This window comes from Chroicocephalus ridibundus, chromosome 1 (assembly GCF_963924245.1).
Source record: "Chroicocephalus ridibundus chromosome 1, bChrRid1.1, whole genome shotgun sequence".
Classification (NCBI taxonomy): Eukaryota; Metazoa; Chordata; class Aves; order Charadriiformes; family Laridae; genus Chroicocephalus; species Chroicocephalus ridibundus.
In genome coordinates, this window is record NC_086284.1 from 128477796 (window position 1) to 128501797 (window position 24002).

The 24002-nt window shown below is 45.9% G+C and overlaps 1 protein-coding gene across 3 annotated transcripts in view; it reads right to left on the bottom strand.

Annotated features, from left to right (window-relative positions):
- The window catches only part of LSAMP (limbic system associated membrane protein), a 1022135-nt gene that overhangs the window by 108197 nt on the left and 889936 nt on the right, over positions 1-24002 (bottom strand). For all 3 annotated transcript variants that reach the window (XM_063351430.1, XM_063351420.1, XM_063351438.1), the window contains one exon: positions 2500-2625. In XM_063351430.1, the coding sequence (XP_063207500.1) occupies positions 2500-2625 (126 nt within the window). The remainder of the gene's footprint in view (positions 1-2499; positions 2626-24002) is intronic.

Genomic DNA, 24002 nt, shown 5'->3' on the forward strand with positions numbered 1-24002 from the left:
GCTCAGTAACACTCATTCTTCCAGTTCTGCAGTCACGAATTTAGCCGCAAAAAAATCCAAGGAGAGAGATGTATTTTAGAAACCTTTACAATGATCAAAAATAGCTCTTTGATGCATAGCAGATGTCTTCAAAACTAGCATAAATGGAGCCAAAATGCCTTACAGTTCTGGAAAAGGGAGATTCCAAGATAAGACGTGTTTCTAACTGCAGCAGCTCTGGAATAGATTTGGAATTTATATTAATTGTCAACCTCAAGGAAAACATTTAAAAGAAGCCCTTCTGTCCCCCATTTTGGGACAAGTGCCTTATTGGGCTACATGCTGCTCAAAGACTTGATGTCTGCCTGAAAACAGTTCCTCTGTACCCGTAAAAGATAACAGATGGGTTGAGATAAGGAAAAAGAGAGAGAACAACAAGCAGTGAGACATGGAGGTGACAGACGGGGGACTGCCTGCCCTTCCTCCCTGGCTCTAGTCAGTTAGGAAGCGGGTGCATGGCAGGCTTCACTGTAGAGGGGAGGACTGAGGACGGATTGGAAGGGGGTCAGTGAGACGGCACTGAGGGATGCTAACAAGGCAACACCTCTGAGACACGCAGCAGAGGAGAAAAAGCGTGAAGGGGTATGCTGGAAAACTAAACAACAGACCCAGGAAAACTGACCCTGGAATGAAAGCGGGGATGGGATTCCCCAGTCCTGTTGCTCACCAGAATGAAGATTTGCTTTCAGGAGCATTTTTAAAAGGGAGAAAAGAAGTCTGTGTCTGATACAGTGGAGTAGGCGGTACAACTGGGAAAAAAAACAAAGCACGAACACGCAGCCAAAGTGATGAGTCAGGACATGAATCTTCTTATTACTGCTTTGAACAACACATCTCACATGTACCAGGCCTTAGTCTATATGAAGATTTAAGCTAGCATCCTTGTAACACCTTTAACTTGGACAATGTTAGGCTGTGCTCATGGAATAGCTAGGGAGTGCCTCCTACTTGAATACAAGAAAGAGTTAGAGGGAGGAATGAAAGACTGATGCAGCAGTAAGATGGAAGATTTGATATGAAATAAATCTTAAGAGCAGAAATTCCAGAGCCAGAAGATTCTGTATACATAATTAAAGGTGAAAAAATAGGTTCTATTCCCCTATATTTGCAAATGGCACAGTCATGCTTAATAATGAAAATAGCAGAAGAGGAAAGTCAGGTAACAATGATAATACCAGAGAGGAGTAGTGCTCTCCTCATCACCTCTGCTCCTCCCACCTCTTCCTGGCAGTTTTTCCCCATCTTCCTTCTTTTGGTGTTGCAAGAAATGGGCCAGAAATGCAAATTTCATATCTGGCTTTCATATACATGAAAGCTCAGCAGCACTTTGGTTTGGCTGAAGAGATGAGACAGGAAATCTGAATAACCCCAATCTGAACCACAGGCCCCAGATCCTGAGGCTTCTTGATGAAGCCCTTGGATTGAGCTCTGTTCCGATGTGTCTTTCTACCTCTCTCTCTCCAACCTGCTTTCTGCAATGCTCTCCCCTTTTCTGGCTGCTGAATTGCAACAGATAGCTTGATTTTCTGTAGCACATACAGAAAGCTTGTGCACCGCCTACCTCAAGCCCTCTTTAACCCTTTACATGTATGGGAATATCACAGAAGACTATTCATAGGGAGCTAATCAATGCTTTCCCCACACATTTCAGATGAAAGAATATCTGACGGCAAAAGAAATCAGGTAGAGAGTTCTTCTCTCTTCAAAGGACATGATACAGAAGAAGAGAAACCTATCTCCTGTTCCCATCCCACTTATAAATCTTTAGGGGGTGAAGGTTTCCTTGCAACCCAAGATGCTAACCCCACGGAGTCTGACTACTGAAAAAGATATTCTCCTTCCAAGCTTGCCACGTCCTTGAGCGTGGAAGGCACAGTTAGGTAGCAGAACAAAGCTAGTGAATTCTCCTTTATTCTGTCTCCACCCTGCTCTTCACTCATCTTGCAGATCAAATGCCTTCTTTACTCACCTTACAAGACATAGGAAGACTGTCTGCCAAAGTGGAGAGGAACATGAAATAACGTGTGCCACTGTTTGCCTCTCCCTTTTAAGGCAAATCAGTGGGAAGCAAATGCCATGTATTTTGGAAAGAACATCTTCTATGTAATATCTAAACAGAAATCCTTTCCCCTCTGGCACCACCTGCGTTTTGTCTCCACCACCATGCTGTGCATTACCAGCAGTAGAGACTGGGACAGCTAGACGAAGACCAAATCTAAATAGAATTACAGGTCCAATTCTGTAGAGCACCTACTGAAGTAATTTCATTTGTTCCTTCGGACAACCTGGTTATCGTGCCTGGGAAATCACACTGCAAAACAAGCTTGTAGTGCACTTAAGATTCTTGCCACTTTTTTACAGTTGCCTGTATTGCTACTGAAATTTTCTGTTGATGTTGGAAGAGAAGGAAACCACAGTTCACAAATCAGCCATGCAGTCGAGTCCAGTTCAGTCTCTTACCTGTTGGGGTGAGGTGCCTCCAGGTGATGACAGGCTCAGGACGTCCATTTGCCATGCAAACCAGGGTCACGTTGCTGCCCTCATTCACGGTGATGTCCGAGGAGATATTAGAGATCTTTGGTGGAACTGTGAAAACAAAATAAAGTTGGACCTCATTATCCTGACTTCTGAAGGGCAGCCTGTCTGACTCATTAACCTACCTACCTATTAACCAGCAGCTGCCACACATTCCTCTCACACTCCTCATACTACCTGGGTTTCTGAAATAATATCAGGATATACTACTGTTTCAAGGATCTGAAAGTAGAAATGGTGTTTGCTGCAACTGTGATGCTTTTTGGTTGGACAGCTTTGGGGGCCTTCATAAAATAACCTCTAAGAACTTGCCTGACTGCCCCAAGGCTGCACACAAGGAGCCAGCAGGCTCCAAGCACTATCCCAGCCCATTTTTACACTCCAAACAGTCCCAGATGCAGGCCCAGTCCAAACAGTCCCAGTTCTACGGCCTCCTGCAGGGTGCCAGACCTCAAGGCACTGACTCAGAGGCTGTATTAGTTAATGCTACCTTCCACGGGCACATAAAACCCATGCTGCTAGCCATGACTGCTGCTCACATAACCAAATGCTCGCCGGGAATTGAACCAGAGAGCTGTTAAGCTCATTTCTGTTGCACCTGCCATGACAAGATGAGGAGCAGGGACACGCGCCGTGGCTAATGGGAATTTGCTGAAGGAAGGCACCACGGAGACAGCGGGAAGGTTTCTGCAACATCTTTCAGCCAAGAGGGATCCCCAATGGGCTGCCTGCAGTAGGTAGCTTCTGGCTGACCACACCTCACATGGCACAGCACCAAAAGCATGGTAGGGTCTTTAAAGATTCACAAGACCAGCCATGATTTGGGCATTCAGGACCCTTAAAGACCTTCCAGGCTAACTAAGTTTGTGTCATGGGACCAGAGTGACCATGCTGGAACCTGAACAGGTACCTCCAGGTGTGGAGCATGCTGGTGTACCAGCCTCCAGGCAGATCAGGCTACTGCAGTCTCTCCTCTCTCACATCCATGTCTTGTTTCCATGCTTCACACCCTGAAGGTGGTGAGGGAGTTTTACTAAAAAGGAATCTTCTAAATTTTATTTTTCTTTTAATATATTTTCAGCTTCCGAATTTGTGTGTAGCAAGGAATGAAACAACATCATTTTCTGCTTGCTTACCACAGAGTAAACAGACAGCAGCCGCCCCTTCCCCCTCCTTGGCAGGAGCAGCTGATGGTCCTTTTGAGGCAAAGCTGCCTACAAGCTAGGTGGGGAAAAGGAAATGAAGCTTAAAGAGAGCAACTCACTACTTCCAGCTGTGTTGCTGGATTTGTAGGAACATTGTTTACAACCCACAGCTCATTAGCCCCTCTCTCTAGGCCCCAAACTCATGGTCAATGCTTCAGCATCTATGACCATGGGACCCCCTTGGAGCAAAAGGGGCTCCCAAGCAGGAACAGGACCTGTCAAACAAAGCGAGGCAGACATGCCTTTGCCGACAGGCTCACTCACCTAGGCAAGGAGGGATTTAAACTAGGCACATGGGGGAAAGATTGCCATAATCTGGGGATAAGTGACAGCACAGAGGGCAGTGAGAAAGCAGATAGGGGCCAAACAAAACAGGGAAGGCTTTTGCACTGCCCTTGTGGAAGGAGAACAGTTGAGAGCCCATCTCAAATGCCTGTGCACCAGTGCAAGTATCCTGGTGAAAAAAACAGGAGGAATTAGATGTTCATGCAGATTTGCAGTGCTATAAACCCATTGGGATGCCAGAGATGTGGTGTGACAGCTCTCAGTACTGGCAATGCTGTGCAGGATGGATACAGGCTTTTCACGAAAGACAGGCTGGAAAGGCAAGGAAATGAGGTGCTCTCTCTGCAAAGGAGTGGCTGGAGTACACCCAGCCCTGGGTGGTGAAGTGACTGGGAGTTTAGGTCTAAGGATGAGAGGATATCACAGTGTCACCCCTGTTGGTTAGTGCCTGCTAACAAGCATTTGATTAAGAAGAAGCAGTGGACAAAGCCTGCTTTAGCAAGATAGGAGAGCCTCACAATGAAGTCCCTAGTGAGGGACCTCAACAACCTGATATTTGCGGGAAGGGTGAAAGTGCTGGGCTAAAGCAGTCCAGGTGATGTGGGGGTCCAAGAGGTTCAGCACAAGTTAGCAGTATGCCATTGCAGCAAAGACCAAGCATCCTGGGTTGTATTAGCAAGAGCGTAGCCCCATAAGTGGAGGGAAGTGACATATCCCTTTCTACGGTGCTTGTTAAACAGCATCTGAAGCACTACATCAGTTTTGGGCTCCCCAGTACAAAAAGGCCATTGACATACTGGGGCAAGTCTACTGAAGGGCTCCCAAGATGGTCAGAGGGCTATAGCATGTGACGTTGTCCTGGTTCCGGCGGGGATAGGGTTAATTTTCCCTGGTATTCCATGCCATGTGAGCCATGCCCACCCTGAGCTGCCGGGGGAGGGGGCAGGAAGTCGCTGCTTGGAACGGGCTGGGGCGTCCCGGGTCCGGTCGGTGAGCGGCGGGGAGCGGCGGTCCCGTAATCGTGTTTGTATATGCCTCTGTCCGTGTTATTGTTGTTGTTTGCCTGTTCCCTTTGCTGTTCTGTTAAACTGCCTTTGTCTCAACCCAAGAGTCTTGCCTTTTCTTCTGATTCTTCCTGTATTAGGAAGGCCCGAGCGAGCGGCACGTGGTTCTTTGTTGCCGTCTGAGGCTAAACCACAACAGACGTACAAGGAGAACCTAAGAGAGTTGGGTCTGTTGAGCCTAAAGAAGAGAAGGCAGAAGGGAGATCTTATTGCTGTCTACAAATAGCTAGTGGGAAGGTGCAGAGAAGACAAGAGGCAGTCTTTTCTCAGAGGCGCACAGTGAACAATGAAAAGCAGCAGACGTGAGCTGCAGCATGTGGAAAATTCTGACTCAGAATCAGGAAAAAGCTTTTTTTGACCTCTTTTAGGTCTAAGACAGAGGTGGTGGAAACTCCATCCCTGGTAATATGCAAAACTCACTTGGATGAGGCCCTCAGCAACCTGCTCTAACTGGCACCAGGAAGGAAGAAGGGACCTTCAAGCAGGTTTGCTGCTCAAGAGCTAGAATTGATGGCTGAAGCAATCAAAGCAAGGCACGTTGGAGGAATCGTTGACTGCACCAGGGTTCCCTTTCCTGAAGAGAAGGAATTTCAGAGCAGGGACACCTCCCTAGCAGCACAACACTGGGTAAAGCAAAGCATAGCAGAAAATCAACCCCTTCCTCTCAAAGCAAAATACCCTGACAAACACAAGCTCTGCTACCTTTTACATCGGCGATTCGCTGCGAGCTATCGGCAGTGTGTCTGCACACATAGGAAGATGTAGGAGGCAACAAAACAAAACAAAAACAAAATATTGGAGAATGCTGATGTCGTCAAAGAATTTGACCCCACCATATCGAGGGGTACATGAGAGTTTCACTGACTACAGATCCACGTTGTGCCTCCTCCCCCTTTATCACACACCCGTTCTGCACAGCAAATGCCTGGCAGCACAAAGCAACAATCACACAGTGGTCTTGGAAAGTAAGCAAATGCCTTTGACAACCCATATCCCAAAACTGCATAGAGGGCAGCAGAAAGGAAATACCCCATTTGGGAAATGAAATACCCTGCCTGCATCCTCCAAGAAATGCTTGTTGCTTGGTGTTTCACGGCACACCAAAGCAGAGAGGTGGCTTGCAGCATCACGCTGAAATCTGTCTCAGCACTGAGTCAGCAGGACTCAGACGCACTTTCTTCTTTCTGTCCCACTGGATGAGGGAAGTCCCCCGTCTCATGGCTCAGGACAGACAGACCCCAGCCAGCAGAGCTGCAGCCTGGGAGAGCCCTGCAAGTTCTGGTGCAGAAATCCAAACTGTTACTCTTACTACAGGGAACAAACCAACTCGGAGCACCACGTCAGTCCAGTAGCAGCAGAGCTACCTGTAGTACATACTGCATTTCAGATCTGAGACCAGCCTGCACTGGAGAGGGCAGAGGGGCTTAGTCTGGGAAAGAACAGCAGCGGCTGCTGTTTTTGCAAGAATTGCGTCCTAGCCGCTCTGCCATGCGACACAAGGATGGTGACTTTGGAGCGACTTCAGCGCAGCTTCTCTGGTGTGCTGGCAAACATAGGTAAGCAGAGCCCAGGAGTAGAACCATTGGCTAGACCACATTTCAGGGTTTTCGTCTTAACCTCAAGGGATTAACATTCGCATCGGGAAAAAAGCCACGCAACAAACCAAGAAGGACTAAGCCCAAGCAGGACTAGTAGATGGAGGCCAGCCCGAGGTTCTAGAAGAATGGTGTGATGACAGCCAACACAGTCGAGGAGAGAGCAGTGAAAGCCACTATGGGGCACCAGCAACAGAGCTGCAGTTAGGACATGTGTACCCTGACACTTTCCAAAGCAGTCAAGTCATTTTAGTTCACTGAGGATCAAGTAAACTCAGCAAATACAAACAGATCTGACCACGCAGACCAAACGCCCAAGAGATGTGTCCAGATGGTCATATCTGGCTCACCATTTTTTCAGATGAGGGAGAAAAGGGCATCCAAGGCTGAAATCCTGTTAGGAGTATAATGGCTGGTTCCTATCAGCTGCCACCTTCATCAGAGGGCAAGGGAAGGCTGAAAGGAGGGAGAATAGGGCAGGGAATAATTTCCCTGTGAATTTAAAACCTGGCTTGTTTCATCTCCTTAGAATCCAAAGCCAGCTAGCATTAAAAATGACTGGATCTTAGTGGACAGTAATTTCACTCAGATAAAAAGTCAGAGACTTTTAATTTTCAGGGTGTCAAGCCAGCGTGTTAAAATGCCAAAACTGTCAGCACCAGCAACAGTTAGCATTGCCTCCTCGGCACTTGTCATTACTTTGCACACACCTTTTTAGGACAATCTTAAAATGAGAAGCTTTGACCTTATTATTTTTTCCCATGTGTGGGTTATGTTATGTTTTCACAGTTCCCCAACTGCTGGAAGGACTGTTGAGAATAAAACCTCCTGGGACCAGGATCTTCTGGGTGTTGCAGCCTCCTTTTGCCCAGCCATCTCTTGTTGACCCTCAGCTGGAAAGCCCTTTTGTGTCTGGCCTCTCTGAACCATTAGCACAGGCAAAACCACAGCCTGCAGACCCACAACAGGGGAAGCTTTAAAGCTAAACAGCGCTTTCAGGTGTTTTCATATTCCCCTTTAGAGGAGACCAGGGTGCTGCCGGACCCTTATGGCTGCAGGGACCATGGGATAGCGCTGCCAGGCTCTCTGGTACTGCTGAAGAGGATAAAATTGCCAGATTTTTATTCCTTTTCAGCATAAATGTAATATGGGGTATCCATTACCCTGTGCTTAGGATCCCCCTGAATGGGGTGGGGAGCAGGTACCGATGTGAAATAAAGTGTAGTACCCCACTGCTCCATCTCTACAGACGCAGGGTACCCTACCCATACCAGGGACAGATTCTGGAGGGCTGGAAATGACCTCTGAGAAGAATGGCTTGAAATTCACATATTTGTTTCTTCTACATTTCACATTTACAGGACAAGCCTGATGCCAGCTCAGCATCTCATCTCACATGTCGCTGACAGTAAATAACAAACCCCAAAGTAACCAGTAGCCATTCTTCTTGAGAGGCTCGCATTGGAAGAGAGAGGGGGCCTGCAAGGCAGGAGTGGGGCAAGGGCAGAGACGCTGTAGGATGCTCTGGAGTGGGAGAGCTGGGGGAGCTGTGGGGCAGGAGGGGTGCAAGGGCAGAGCTGGTGCGGGAATCCAAGTCCCAGGCAAGGCGCAGTGACAGAGCTAGGTAGCACAGGCCTGCGCAGAACCTGCTCGCACCAAGCCTGTTCTATTTAATTGCTGTCAATCCTTCACTTTCGTGACAACTGCAACTCACATTAATTTAAGTAATAAGAAAGACTGAGACATGAAAAATAGAGCACACTCCCCCAGCGCAATCACTGTTGCTCTCGAGATGAAAGCAAGTGATTTGTTTCTACAAAACATTACCATGTCTCAAAAACACCCGCTATTGCAGTTATTACAAACCAGGGGCCGCATATGGGAGGCAGCAAGGAAACCACAAACAAGAGAACATGCAAACGTCTACTGCTGTTATCCTTGCTGTCTATGACCCAAACCCATCAGAGCTCAAAACTCCTCCTGAGATAGCACCTGGGATCATGCGGGTGGGCTGGATCAGCTTTATCATTCAAGGCTATGGAAGTAGGCGAGGAGGGGGGCTACACCACTACTCTCCTAGTAAATGAGTCAGCCCAGTGGTTAAGAGATGTGAGTTCACATCAAAGAGGCCAGATCCGGAGTACCTTCCCAGGATTGCAATGGGAGATGGAACAAGAAAGCATTAAGGCCACCCTTGCTGAAGGATATAACTAGCAACGCTTCTAGAGGTCTTTTCCTAACTTAGCTTACACTGGAAGTCATGCCACAGCTCCAAAATGATTCCAATACCTGCCTTTTGATAAAGGCGTCCAGACACAACACAGGCACCAAGTGGCATGAATGGGAACCACTGCTTAGCATAAGTGGTACTTACAGGCATGGGGCAGCAATTTCTGTTTCCTGCATCGGTTGCACTCCATTTTCATGATGCTTCACATAAGACCTCAGTGCAGGAGGAGGGTGGGTTTGCAAGACCCTGGCAGGAAGCACAGGACTAGGTATTTGAATTGGGTATGGCAGGATGGAAAACGTGAACAGAGGGACATGGAGATCTAGTTGGGAGACAGCTCTGAGCCTTGTAAACACACTCACACGAAGTTCACAGTCAGATGCTGTGACTGCTCCCTTTGGGCAAACAGATCTTTGCATAAGACCCTTAGATGCAGTCTTACGCTGCGGGGCAGATACTCCTCAATCTGAAATAACAAGACTGCTTAACAGTCAGGTATTTTGTCAATAAGTTACAAAATACATTTAAAAAAAAATATAGAGATCTTATTCCCACTCTACAGACCTAAGATACAGCAAGAGCCATTCAATCTCTCCAAGGCGCAGAAGCAAACAGTACTGAAAATAAGAAAGCCCATAAGCTCCATTTAAGTGCTCTAACTGCTTGTCACAAGAAGGACACCTTGGATACAAATGGAGAAAGTCACTACAACCCCTTCCATATATGCTCATTAGTCAGTTGCTTCCTCCAGCCTATTTACCTTCATCTGTACTGGCAAGTAGGACCCCCACCTGTTGGAGGAAATTAAGACTCCTAACCACTAATGCCCAGGAGCCCCTGGCTTTCAGGGCAAAAAGAAAACATCAGGACTTCTCTCCAAAGTCAAAGGAACTTTGCAGCCACTAAAGCCCTCTGCAGGTGCCTATCAATTAGCCTCGAGAGTTCTCATTTCCTTGTCCCCAGCTCCCAATTAACAGCACTTTGCAACAAACACAAAGAAGCTAATAAGCCCCAAGGCAGAGGTAGGGGGGATGCTGACCATCACATGGCCCTTTAGAGCTGCCACCTCTGCTCACCACAATTAGGGGTCCTTTCCTGGGGCAATTAATTGACAGCAAATTGGCCTCATTAGTCACTGTTTAGTTAAAGTGTTTGGTGGGGAGAGAGGGCCTGAAGAAGGGGCTGAGCTGCTAAACACAACTAAATGGTTTAATTTCCCTCTTATGTGTGCAGCAGGCTAATCACAGCTCTTTACAGCCTAACAAGAAACAGCTTGTTGCTGCTAAGGTCCGCAAAGGGAGCAAGCTGAGGGCTGGAAAGTAAAATCCAGACACCCTTTGGGATGCAGCATACTAATGTTTCTGAAGCACTTTGCAGACAAAATGCGACATGAGACCCAAGATGTGTTTTTTACGGTCTGATTCATGCCGCAGCCTCAACTGGATGGAGACGAAGCTGTCAACAGGGTGGGAGGGCAGAGGGTGAAGTTGTTGAACTTCACTAAAGAGAGTAGACTCTGAAACATCTTTCTGACCTTCCTCTCTGCTAGGCTTGTTTTACCCTGCCAGTGCCTCACTTGGTGTTAAAGCTTCTGGTGAAGTAGAGGCAAATGTTGAAGGCTTGGTTTTGTTTTTCAATCCCCTGGGAACCAAAAACCTCTTGAAGTACATTACAGTGCTTTTACAAGGTGTAAAAAGTGCTTGTTTCTATTGTTGGAAAGGTGATGTTTTGCTACGTCCGTCCCTGGTGGCCTTTAGGGAAGGGTCTTTCCCAGCCAGAGCATTGAAACCACTGAAGAGATCTGTGTTTCCCCACCCATGTGTGCCCCCACACCGCTCTGCCCCAGTGTGGCAGATCTCCACCCAAGCCAGCATTGCTGCTGGTGCCAGGAGAGGCCAGGCCAAAGGAGGCACAGGGGCTGCTAGCTTGGGTCTTGGTGAGCTTCCCCCATGGTGCAGCTGAGCCTCACCCACTGAGACGCTACGCAGGAAATGATTCAAATCCAGATGGGGACCGTGCATATTGCACTGACTGGGAGCAGAGAAGCAGGCAGGATGCTGTAAATCAAAGCCATGTGGAAAGCCCTCCCAGTTTGCTGAGCTGGGTAGCGTGTCAGAGCTAGCTGCATTTGAAAGAGAGTAAGAGCTGACAAGCCAAATCATTTTCTCCAAAGGAAGGCTCTGCCTCATCCAATATACAGTTAAGCGCCTGGACTATTTCCCTGCATAAAATCACATGGCAAACACTTCCAGTACATTGTTTCTTAGCAGAGAGCAGGATGAAGTGCAATCCTGTTAGACTGTCCTATCCATGAGCTGTTGGAAAAGTCAGCACAGAACTGGGCTCTGTTGCTTATGCTCATTCCCACTGATTTTTTTTTTTTTTAAAACTTGTCTCCGTGAAATTTTCAGGAGAGAAATTATTTCACTTCCTGACTGAGAGAGAAACAGAGAGGGGAAAAAAAAGCTTAGCGTAAGTCTCAAGCCAACCGTGTTATTCAGTGCACGGATGTGACATTGTGGGACAAGTATAAAAGCAGTTTCGCTCCTGCTCGTAGCCCAGCATCTCAGCTTTAAACCCAGACCCCAGCCTTCCACCCTAAAGCAGTCCCAGCTCCAGGCCCGAGCCCCAGCCTTGCCCTGATGCTGATAGCATTTCACCCACACCTGGCTTTTTGGTGTCCCGCTGGCCATGCACAAGGTCACAAACCTGCATTTGTGGATCCTGATGCAGGCCAGGAAAGCAGGTTCTCAGATGCACGCTTAGCATGTAAATGAAAGCACAAAGCACAAGCCAGGGATATGCCTGATATCCCCTTATCACCAGATTTGGACCTGTGGATATGAAGCATTCGTTCTTTGCTACAAAACTTCTTTTTCTTTGCTATTAACATATCAAATTTATGCCGGGACTGCACTGATCCACTTATCTGCAGTTCATCTCTTTAAAGGACAGTTCTGTGCATTTGCCATTCCTCTTGCTCTGGTTCTTTTCGCTTGTAAAACTGACTGCAAGGCTTTATGGCTAACCCTGCTAGAGAGGCCTGCTGTGAAAACACAGCCTTGTTCACAGGACATATGTAAACAACAACACAAGTGCTTGCCATGCTAATCCCCAGGGATTAACCCTTGGAATGCCGCCTAATCCCAAACACTTTCAGGACTACAGATGTACACAGCTTTTGGTCTTTGTTTCAAGTGTGTTTATATATTCCCTCAGACCAGTTTTTAAGTTTGGCAAGTATGTACTTATGGGACTGAAACAATACAAAATCTTTTCTTCTGCAGATATCATCAGCCATTTTGAAAGAGAAATTCTGTGAGAAAAGTTGTCCTTAGTGTCCAGGTCCTCCAAAGACATCTCTGAGAATTTTGTTAAGGAAAACTTTTTCACAGAAACCTTAAGCATGTAGGATGTACATGGTATGCAGCTGAGTCCTAATATGCAGCCTTTCTAGGGCTTGATTCTGAGCCCAGGGAGCTCCTCCTTTGATGTTAATGGCCTTTGGACAAATTCTTATACAGCAAGAATGGGTGATGACTTCAAGGAAGTGTTGCAGCCAGAACAGGGATGCTTTATTGGAATATATACGAGAAATACAGATTATGTCTTTTTAACTCAGTCCCAGCAGTCCTTGGCTCCTGCCTGTTAACTCTTTCTTTGGGAAGCAGACTAAGTAGCAAAGGCCAGGTATGAGAAGAAAGCACAAAGAAAAGCCTGTGTCATTCCAGGGCAAGAGGTACAGGTTCAGAGAGGGTTTCGAGGCATTAGGAAGATGACTGGGATTTTTCTGATTAGGCAAGCAGGGGAGGAAGTTCATTTCAGCTAACACCCCACTCTGGATGAAGACAAGGGTGTCCATTATAGTTTTACATGCAGGAGAAACAGAACCAAAGTTTTTGTTTGTTTGCTTGTTTTCTGATATTAAGCTGTTGCTTATATTCAGCTTATTAGGGACAGACGGCACAACCAACAGAACAGCCTTCACCAACCACTTGATGGACATCCACACGTAGGCTGAAAAGAAAATGCAGCTCTCTCCAAACCCTGTTCTCAGATTCCTTTGGCTGCCCATGGTTTATCCCACAGCCTCTGCGATAAGCCACAGGGCAGTGAATACAACGCTCTAAGTGTCTTGTGCATACCACATACCCAAGGATCCGGCTCAGTTTCAGCTGAGACAGACAGCTTCTCAGTGACAAACCTCTCACCCAAATCAAATGCATGTGGTACATGTAAAACATCTTTTACTAGCGGGCTTTCCTTCCTTACGCATTGAAACGAGCAAAATGGAGCGGGACAGCTTGCTGTAACCACCTTTCAAGATTGCTTTCAGGCTTCTACGGGAGCAGAAAGCTAGCGTAGCGTTTTGGAAATGCTGGGTTTGCTTCCAGTCAAAAGTATATAGAACAAAGCTAACAATCCCATATTCGGACCTGTACATGCTTTGGATAAAATTCACTCTTGTGTTAAGTGCACAAATTTGGAGAAGAGTGTAAAGTACTGTACACTGTCCTCGATCTATAACTCTCCAACTCACGGCCTAGGACAGCTGTCTGGTAAGAAAACACTGCTGTTTCCCCAGCAAGAGGATTCACTTTGTCCAATCCAGCAAGTGATGGACAATCTATAACACAAACCACCATAGCTGCTTCACCGAGTAGTCAGATCAGAGATCAGAAGGCTAGTGTCTTAGTGCAGAGCAGCTGCCTCTTCTGATGCCAAAAGCCCCACAAAAAACATTTCAAGCAAAAATGAACCTGAAACGAATCTCCACCTCCAAAAAACCTCAAATTTTGAGCGAGAAAAAGGCTAAAAGTGCAACTCCACATTTTTTCAGCTTGGGTTGCTCAGCACATTCCTGCATTGTCACTATTGCTGGATCCACAGACGGTGGCCTTCTCCAGCACACGCAGTTATGAAATGCCAGCTGTGAGACCTTCAATTGTTAGCTATTGTTGAGCTTGGTGATAGCTGCAGCAGCGTATTTTCTAAAGGCCAGGGTGTTATCATCAGCCATCTGAGAAGGAAAAGCCAAAGAGTTCAAGGCAAAGAATCCCTTCTGTCAGAAATGCTCATCCATTTCCAGCAGAAATGGATCCAGCAGAAAAGAGGAAAAAACACATGCAGTACTCCTGAAGTAAAAGCATCTTCGAAAAAAAGTAAGCAGCTGGCTAGAGCTGAGATGTGGTTGTGGTGATCTCCTTCCCACAAACCAACCGAGAGCCAAGGTTTCTTGGGGAGGAAAGTTTCTGCTGTCCAAGTTCCCTGCCAAAAGCGAGTGCTCTGTTTTGATTCAGCCATGTGCAGCAGCACCTTGACGTCTTGGAAGTTTCCCACTGTTTCCTTTTCCCAGCTCTGCCGTGTGGTAAAGATGGGCTGTACACATGCAGACAACCACAAGGGAGGGAAGGGATGGATTCCAAGAGCTTTGCTCTGTAAACACATTACCGATGCCATTTCAATTAAAGGAGAATCTCTCCCAATCTGCCAGGCATGAGCCTTATTCCTTGTAGCCTGCAGCTTTATCAAGACACATAAAAACAAGTTCCCCAGTGGGGTTCAAGTTTGCCCTCTTCAAAACTGACAGAAATTTTTTGCTGGTCTCTCAGTGTTAGCAAATGGAGGTAATTAGCACATTATATGCTAGGATTGCAGAGAAATGCACGGGACAAAAGCCTTGGCTACTCAATATCCACCACAGCTGATCAGGATTAGCCACCCAAATTTTCCTGAAAGGCCAGGAGGAGGCTGGCTGTCAGATACCCAGGGTTAGCTATAAATGTGGGTGCCTATGAGAAAGAAGCAGCAAAATTTCGTAAGAAGTTTCAGAATACCGAGTATCAAACTGAGAAGAAATAGATAGGCGTTGTTCTTTCAGGAGAATGAGGTTACATCCGGAAAAGGTCACCAGCACCTTTACGTTGAGTGGCACAACAGCTTTACAGACAATTTTCAGCTAAGGTTCTGCAAGCAAATACTCCCCAACCCAGAAATCCAGTGCTACTGGCTGGAGAGCAGGAATGAGGCGATCTCCCCTGCTGATCAACAAAGAACGCAACTGAAAACTGCAAATACCTCCAACGCAGCAGGGGATCAAAACCCAAGTCCAATATAAAACATAAGCCATGTATCTCTGCTGTAACAGCGCATCCACCTCTGAGTACCTGTAATATCACAGTTATCAAGGTAAGCAACGCTACCAAAAAATGAAGGGAGGAATGGCTTTGTGAAGGACTCAGTAGGTCTGTTACTCCAGGTTCAGTGATTGTTCTACACGTATGTTATAACCTTGAGTAAGTCACTCCACCTTTCTAAGGCTCAGTTCCCCTTCTCACTCTTAGGGAACTACTGTGTGCCAGATGTATGGCATCCCCAGTGATGGGTACCCAATTGGTGTCACGAGAGGTACGATGCCTTACCATCTACAGCTCCAACAGACGAGTAGGAGGAGCAGAGGAGGAATATCTGCAAAGCCCCAGACTGTTAAAGGGAGTTCCTTATGAGGAATTATCGTGCTGCAAAATTCCTTGGCACAGCAAAAAGGGCAAATCCAAGGCAAACCCATCCACAGGCAGACAAAACAGGCCTGATTCTTCGCTGCTGTTATGAAGTAAAGATAAAACACTCTTTTACACGAAAGGGAATGCAAAGGAGGAGAAAATCAGCCCTGCAGTTCACCAACCCAAAGGAAAAAGCAAGACCCATAAAACATTGTGCAAACTGAAAAGGAACTGAAGTGTAATCAATATAGTTAGGGATTCTGATGGATGATAGGGATACACTCATACACTTTCCTTTCTGATGGTCATGATATACTGGAGCCTGTGAAAATTATTTCCTTAAAGTATAAAGAGTGAAAAAAAAAATAAAGAAACTTTGCATCAGAATGCAATGATGAAAACTCTGCCAAAGCCCGAGGAAAAGCAGAGATATAACCGAGATGGCATCACACTATGGATCAACCTGCCACTGGATCAGGCACAGACACTCATGACAAATAGGCACAAGGGATGCAGCGCAAACACAGCGTGACACTATATCCTGGGCATACGCTTGATGTATGGAGGATTAAATGCCACACACACACTGTCCTGGGTAGATTGTATCTAGTGCTGACAGATACCTGAGGGATCTGTCTCTTTCTTTATATACTTTGGCAATTGCCATGCCAACAAAGGATTATGGGATTGGGGGGGCAAGAAGGAGAGATCATTTGCTACTCTGTTTAACAGAGACTTTATCCTCTGGGGGGATTTTGTCAAGATGTTGGATTTCTTCTTAAATCATATTTCTACCTGCCTATATACATTTGGGGTTGATGGGCTTTTCTCCTTTCCTCTGTCCCTGTGACACAACAGCTCGCTCTTCTGGAGTCCCAGATCAACCTTAAAGGAAACATGGCTTCTGTAAGTCAGTTTGAAGATTGCTGCCCTCAACCCCCGTCCCCATGCATGCTGCAAAGGCAAGAAAATAGCCAACATGCTGTAAAGACCAATTCCTTTCCCTCTCTGGTGGGTCCTCTGATTGACGGCTCTGTTTGTCAAGAGAGACAGACTGTCTTGAGTGTGAGATAGCTAACTATCACCTGGGGAAACTATTAGAGCGAGGAGGAGAGAGAGAGGGAGAGACAGACAGACAGACAGAAAGAAAGGAGAGCTGAGGAGGGGGCAAGAAGAAAGGAGCGACAGAAGAGTGTAGATGAGAGAAAGACAGTAGCACTTGATGAATTAAGTTGTCAACTTTGGCATCACCTGTGTACCTTGTCATGCCAATAAATTCATTGAAGCTGAAGTTACGCTGTGAGTCAAGAGTGAGAGAGTGCTGATGGAAGGAAGAAATAACAGCCCATTTAAAGACTCAGAGCAATTTATTAGTTACCTCTGGAGGGAAACAGTGACAACAGAGAAGGAGAGGTGCTTCCCCATCATGCTGGGCAGGAAAGCTTGTTTTGGATTCAAGCCATCCACCCAGTTGAGCTCCAGAACGTGAAGAGACTGACAGAGACAGAGACCTGGTCCAAGCAGAAGAAATGTAGGGGAGAGGCTTGCTGGGGTCCGAGGGGAACAGGGCAGATGCATGCCTTTGTGTAGTGTTGTGTGCCTCGGGCCATCCCTTGAGGTGTCAAGGGAAGATTTTGAGAGGAAGTAGCCAAATACCCCTGGTGTGCGAGGAGGCAAAGGGCACTGAGCATGGTCAGCATCGCAGGGCTGAGGGAACATGAAGGAAAGCAGAGATGGAAACCACATCTCTGGCACACAGGGATGCTACGATGGAAAGCCGGGAGGGAGGTAAAGCCTTCTGCTGACTTTGAAGTTGGAAGCAGGGCACTGAGATGCTGTACCAGGGAAGCGCTGTGCTAAGGTGCTTTCCTGCAGAGCTGAGGAGATTGTCACTAACTCGGTAAAGGATCCTGTGCATTTCTTACAAGAGGAGTTCACAGGCTCCTGCCATCCCCCAGAACTCCAGTGAAGTCTGTTGGATGTGACTGAGGAGTGGGAAAACTAAGGGTACGATGCCCTCACCTGCTCCTGCCTTCACCTCACCTGCAGCAGAACGCAGAGCCCAGAGCCACCCAGACAAGGGGTAAGTACATACTTTCTCTCCCTGTACTATTCAAACCCCCATAACTGAACAGGATTGACCCCAGCTGCTTGAGAAATGCATCTACCTCTTCACTCCCTTTCCTTCTTTCCCCCAGCTCATCATTCCCCACACAGAAACTTGTGCAACACCTGTGCTCATGGAAGATGGTTAGCTCCTGCCAGAACCTCTCTCCTATCAGCCACGGAGCCTAGGAGTTGCAGAGGTTGATTTCCAAAGCAACCCAAGACCCCCTGTAACCTCATTTGTAGCTATCTAAAGATGTTTACATTTATGTGATGAGATGTGTCCACTGACCCTTCCTTGCAATGACCTGGACCTGATCTCAACCAACCGCCAAGCATCACACCAAGAAAGAGAAGGACACTGCCTGCTCTGACATTCATTCCTCCCACGGCCTCTGCTGCTGCCTGCTCCACTGATGCCCCAGGCTTGGACAGAGGGGAGGGAAGTAAGGAGGAAGGAAAAAACCCAGATTCCCCCCTCGGGCAGAAGTACCAGAGGTATTTCCTTTGAATAGGGAGAAATTCTGACTCAGCTACACAAGTGGAGAAGCTACTTTTTTCAGCTTGAGTGAAACTCTGAAGACTTACAATTGCCCAGGGTATTTGAAGTGTATGGGTAGAAGTGTGTGTGCACATGCACAGTATTTGACAACTCCACGCAGAGAAATAACACGTATGGCATAAAACTATCGAATGCGCATACCTCTGTGTTTATATACATATAAAATATATACATTCTTCAAGTGTGTATATACGTATAGATACATACACACTCATATATGCACGTATACACATACTGCCATTTGCTCCTGAAACTCCCGGCATCTTCGGGAGCTCTCGTTTGGCTTGTGGTTTGTGAGCTGCCAAACAGCCAGGACAAAGCTGTCCTGACTGGGGTCCCCTGAGCTGTGCAGTGTAGCTCTGTTGGCTGCCTTCAATTTGATATCAAATGAGAACAGGGATCTCGCTGAGCCAAGCTCCATTCTGATCTGACTGGTCCCCAAATCAGATCAGCTGTAGTGCCCTCGGGCTGTGGCACTGTATTAAAGTTGAGGGCAGCTTTAATCTGCTTCACTGTTTGCACAGTGGAAGCTGTGCTTGGCCTACTGGGAAATTACTGGTATGTCCCTCATTTGAGTGAAGTGGACATTTCCCTTCCAGGAGTAGCGATCTTTGGGTTTGTGTAACTTAGTTTGAGTGATCTAAACTAGCGGCTTCCAACCTTTCTCATTCTGAGGGCACCTTGCAATTTCCCTGGGACGGCACAGGACTGTATACTGAATGTAACTCTCCTGACAAGAGGTTTGGTTTTCCTGAAGTCCACGGACTTCCTGGGAGTCACAGACTGAAGGGGGAAGACCACTCAGTAAAGGAACTAGGAGTGAGAAGGTAGCCTAGTGCTCAGCTGAGCCTGCAGGCAGCCTGCAGCACAGCTCTGAGAGGCCTGGACACCCATCCACATCCATCACACTCCCTCCAGGGAAATAGCACATCTTCCCCATGACATCACCACAAATCCCATCCTGGGTTGCATCAAACACAGTATAACCAGCCAGTCAAAAGAGGTGATTATCCCGCTGTATTTAGCGTTGGTGAGGCCCCAACTCGAGTGCTGTGTGCAGTTCACAGCCCCACCATTTAAGAAGGATGTGAAGGTACTCAAAACATTTCTCAAGTCACCCAAGTCACTTCTAACCACATCGTTGCTCCTGAAGGCGCCCCACTGACTCTTCGCAGTGCTTAGCACTAGCTCCCTCCCACAAAAGAAAGGCCTTGGGACACACATGTAAATCGCTGAATGACAGGATGCCAGAGTGGGTATAACAGCACCTACACCACTATCTCTTGGCACCTGGGCATTGGCCCCAGTGGCAGTGTTCACGGCTGTAAGCGGGCTGTGTCACTTTCTAGCTAAGCAGGGCTTTGGGTATGGCCAAGTTGGGAAGAAAGCAGGAAAATTTCACTTCAGAGAGCCTCTCTGTCCAGCTGACGAGGTACATGTATATGGAAGGTACACCTGTTAATGATTTCCCACCAGGCTGAGGAAGCACTGACCTCAGAACCGTGCCCAGAGAGTGTCTGTCTTAGGGAATGTGGGATCCTCTGTCACACATTAGAAGTTCATGAGAAGTGTCATGATCCCAGTGTCACAGGAAAGGAACATGAAGCACCTTAGAGGCGATGTCACTTCCTTAAAGGAACAGAGGGGACCACAGCTGAGGCAGGTGGCTCTGAGGTCCATTGGTGGGACACTGGGTTGGGGGTGGGGAAAGCTAGCTTCTTACTCTGCCATGAGCATCATGTGTCTCTGAGCCACTTGTTCCACCCCTCTTTCCCCTCCTTTTTCCTCCCTCTCCTGCCTGTTCTCTTTCCAAGTCTTTTGACCAAGGACTGACCCAGCTCTGTGTGTGTGTATGCACATACGCACCAGTAGCCTGGGTCTCACTCAAGCCTTTTGGTTACTGTCACAATACAAAAGCAACAGCCCAGAATTTCAGACTCACCGCCCTGCAGTTTGACCAGGGTTGTGCTTTTGCAAAAAACAGTCCTGTATTCTAGGCCTATTTTTAGAAAATCTGATTTGTAGACATGATACCTTGCAGAGGAAACAGTATTAGCCAGAAAAACTTCCTTCCTCAAAAAGCCATTTAAAAAGAACCATGACCGACTTGCTCTCCTGGAACCGCTGAGGAGCCCAGGACACCTCAAAGGTGGCTTCCCTTTATCTGTGTCTAGCCAAGGAACAGATAAAAGTATTGTGATGCAGTGATGGGATCATGCTGGAGGCTACAGAAAGGAAGAACGACTTTTATTTGGAAAGACCGTTCAATAGTAGGTATGCCAATTAATAAATAAATGAAAAGAGGTGACATTCATGGTGACATTTAAATGACTGAGGCGCCAACTGCTTGTTAATATACCACATGGTCTGGAAGGAGGCAAACAAAGAAAACAGGGCTTGGACAAGCAGTGAGTAATGGTGACCCAATCAATTTAACTATTGAAAAAACACAGGTGAGGAAATGTTCAGGAGAAAAATCTCTGCAAATCATCAGCTAATGGATTAAATGCATCTGAGTGTGAGATGGAAATTAACAGATCAATTCACTCAACAGTAGCTAATTATATGTGACAAGGCACACAGAAGTCCAAAAGTATATGAAGCTCAGAGGAAAGCAGCACTGGTAGAAATATTTGGGGTAGGACACTTGCCCCAGTGAGAGAATGTCACTGTTGCTAATTAAAACTGCAAACGTTTGAAGTCTTTCTTTCAAAAGCACGGAAAGGGGGGTTCTTTCGCACTGCTTTGTAACAATTTGCAACATTAGGTATAAATATATGGTATCAAAATTAACGTGCCAATCTAAACAAAATTAAATGTAATGGTACAGTCAAAATGAAACCTTTTTGCCTCATTGAAGTTAAACATTTTGACATTAGTGAAATGAAACTAGAAAGTTAAAATGATTTGTTGTGACACTCGTCTGTCAAAAAAATTTGTTGCACCACCACACTCCTGCAAAACGCTTTGACGCCAGCAGAACTGATCTTCCAATAGGAAGCTATCTCACATTTTCCGATCACTACTTTCACAATTTTATTTTGAATCATCATTCACAGTAATAGATTCCTCACCACTTCCATTTTGGCATGCGCCATCTAGGAAATAGTCACAGGAATACCAACTAGCTCTTCTCTCCCCTTAGGCTTACTTGTTTCATATATTGACCCCTTGGGAATCCTTCAAAGTCATACCCTTGGAGAGTCAGCAGATTGTAGGAAATATAGAAAATAAATAAACAGTAATGATGAATCCATTGATCACCAGGCAAAGATTAGTACCAAAGTGTGATTTTTCCCAAACAAGATCGGAATGGAACCTCACTGGTACAATTCTCACCCTGCACTGTAGTACTGAGTTTGGAACCCACTTTTGGAGCAAGGGTAAGTGCTAAGCACATATTTAACTTACTGCTTATAGCAGCAATTAAATTATTAATTCAAAGGGGAAAACCAGTGTGGCTTATAAACCAGATGAAACATCCAAATCAGGTAGCTCAGGCCTGACATTATAACACAAGCAATGTCAATTCTGGAGATATGAGACCTGAGCCAGGGCAGTCTTCCAGATTCATCATGCTAACAATATTTATCATCTATTCTCAAACCTCAACTCTATAACTTGTGAGGGTTCAGTATGTTCAATGCATGGCCTATGATGCTATTTTTAGACTGTTTTTAAAATTCATGGTTGAAGGGAATTCAGAGGATGCAATGTTTAATACAGTGCTTCATGAACTCCTGCTAGCAAATTTAATTCAATCTGTCTTGGGTTAGGAGCACTGTCACAGATTGGAAATTGCCTGAAGAACCATAAACAAGGGATAATGACAAGGGGCATGTAAGAGCAAAGTTGTAAGCAGGTGTGTAAGTGAGGTGCTGTAGGAATCCATGTGAGGTCTGCTTTCATTTAACATCTTCATTAATGAGCCTGAAGAAATAGCTTACTAATGAAAGTGGTGGATGATGCTCAACTGGGAGGAGCTGCAAACATCCAGCAGGGCAGACAAACATAAAGGGATACTCAGGGATTAGGCATAGGGGCAGAAAGAAAAGAATGGAACAAGTTAATTAGCTCTACTGGAGAAAAAGTCAGCTTCGTGGTTACACAAGATCACGGGGGGTGAAGAGATCTGCACATCTTTTCAGACAGAATGGGTGTGCAACTTTGGATCAGATTTCTCAAAGCGCTGAAGAATGTAAAACTATGGGTTGTCTAAACTCAAGACAACAGTAAGTGGTAAAGCAGTCTGGCCTGCTACTAACTTGATGGAAATGTCATCTAAGACCCAATCTAGAGTACATCTGTTACCAGGGATGGCACATCATCCCACATCTGTCTTCATAGATGGGTTAAAGTGTATCAACTTAAATAATGTTTCAAGTATAAATAATGTTTCAAGTATAATGCTTCCCTCATTTGAGGCCCAATAAACTACACTGAAGAAGAGGGAAGGAGAACACTGAAACTTATGCATTCAGTATGCTTAACAGTAATGCTGAAGAACTAAGAGGTGACAGCAAACTCCCTAGGACCTAGATAAATTACATGGCAGAAGAGGAAAGTTTCAGACAAATTATGAAGGCACCATGTGGTGGAAAAATGGTCGTCCTTAGCATCTCTAAGATTACATATTCAATGGAACGAGTCATTCAGGTCTGTGGCAGCACCCAAAGGATGTAGAAAAAGGAGGAGAGGCATTCCTTAGCTTGCTAAATCTAAACGTAAAAGGACAATACAACAGCTCCCGCACAACATCTCACTTCAACACAAAGACCAGACTAGATCAATGCTCATTCCACAGTAGTCCACAATGTGGCTAAGCCTTCCTCTGAGACTGATCTATACCACTTGCTGTTAGCCAGAGAAGAGCTTGATATTTAATTCCGCAGCTAACCCAGTGATTAAGTGTCTCCCCTGCGCTCCTGAAAACTTGGCCAGAATTGGCCCTCCTTAGTATAAATGCATAAGTGTTAACCGTTTCATGGTTGTGAATCCTTGTGACTTTGCATTCCCATTATAGGACTATGATACTTGAAAGACTACCTTATTCCCTATGGCAGCTGTGTTCCCTTATATTTAGCACTTGCATTTTTAAAAAAAAATTGTAAGGGAAGACAAAACAGAATAAGCAAGCCAAAAAGAATAACTTATCAGGAATGAAAAGAAGTAATTTTGTCTGTCCCTCTTTCCCATCACCTGTGGTCCATTTGTGCCTACTCTAACTCCTTAATTTAAGATATTTAAAACTTAACTGGGCAAAGAGAAGCAGAAAATGTATGTATGCTAAAAAATGTATGCTTACGTATGCTAAAAAATTCTGAATGGACAGGGGTGTCAAGGGACAGAGAAGACAAGGAAGTTATCAAAAATAGAATATTCTACTGATTACGGCAGTTCAGAGCCAGGCCCTGCCACTCATTTGCTCTTATTTTGGGCAAGTTTCCATATGCCTCAGCTCACTGGGAGTAGCAACGCTTTTTTTGTACCACTCCTTTTTTACCTGGTCCATTTTAACTGTAGACTCTGCAGGGCAGAGACTCTCTCTCAGCTTCCCTTATAAAGACTCATTAGAGCCTGCGGACAGCACACTAGTTTTAACTGGAATGAGCAAAATGAAATAATGTTCCTTAGTCTGTACCATACAAATAGCAAATGTAAAGTTAAAAAAGAAGTCTATTTTTCAGTTAGCTAAGAGCTAACTAAGAAATCTGAAGTATTAGTTCACTTGCAAAAGTGTGGTTTTAATTCTGCATGGTGTTCGTTGCAAAATGGCAAAATTAAATATTAAAACCTTACTAAAAAAAATTGCAACTGGGCTTCAATGAAACATTGCAACTCAGCCTGAGATGTATTTTTTTCCCCTCAGAAAATGATA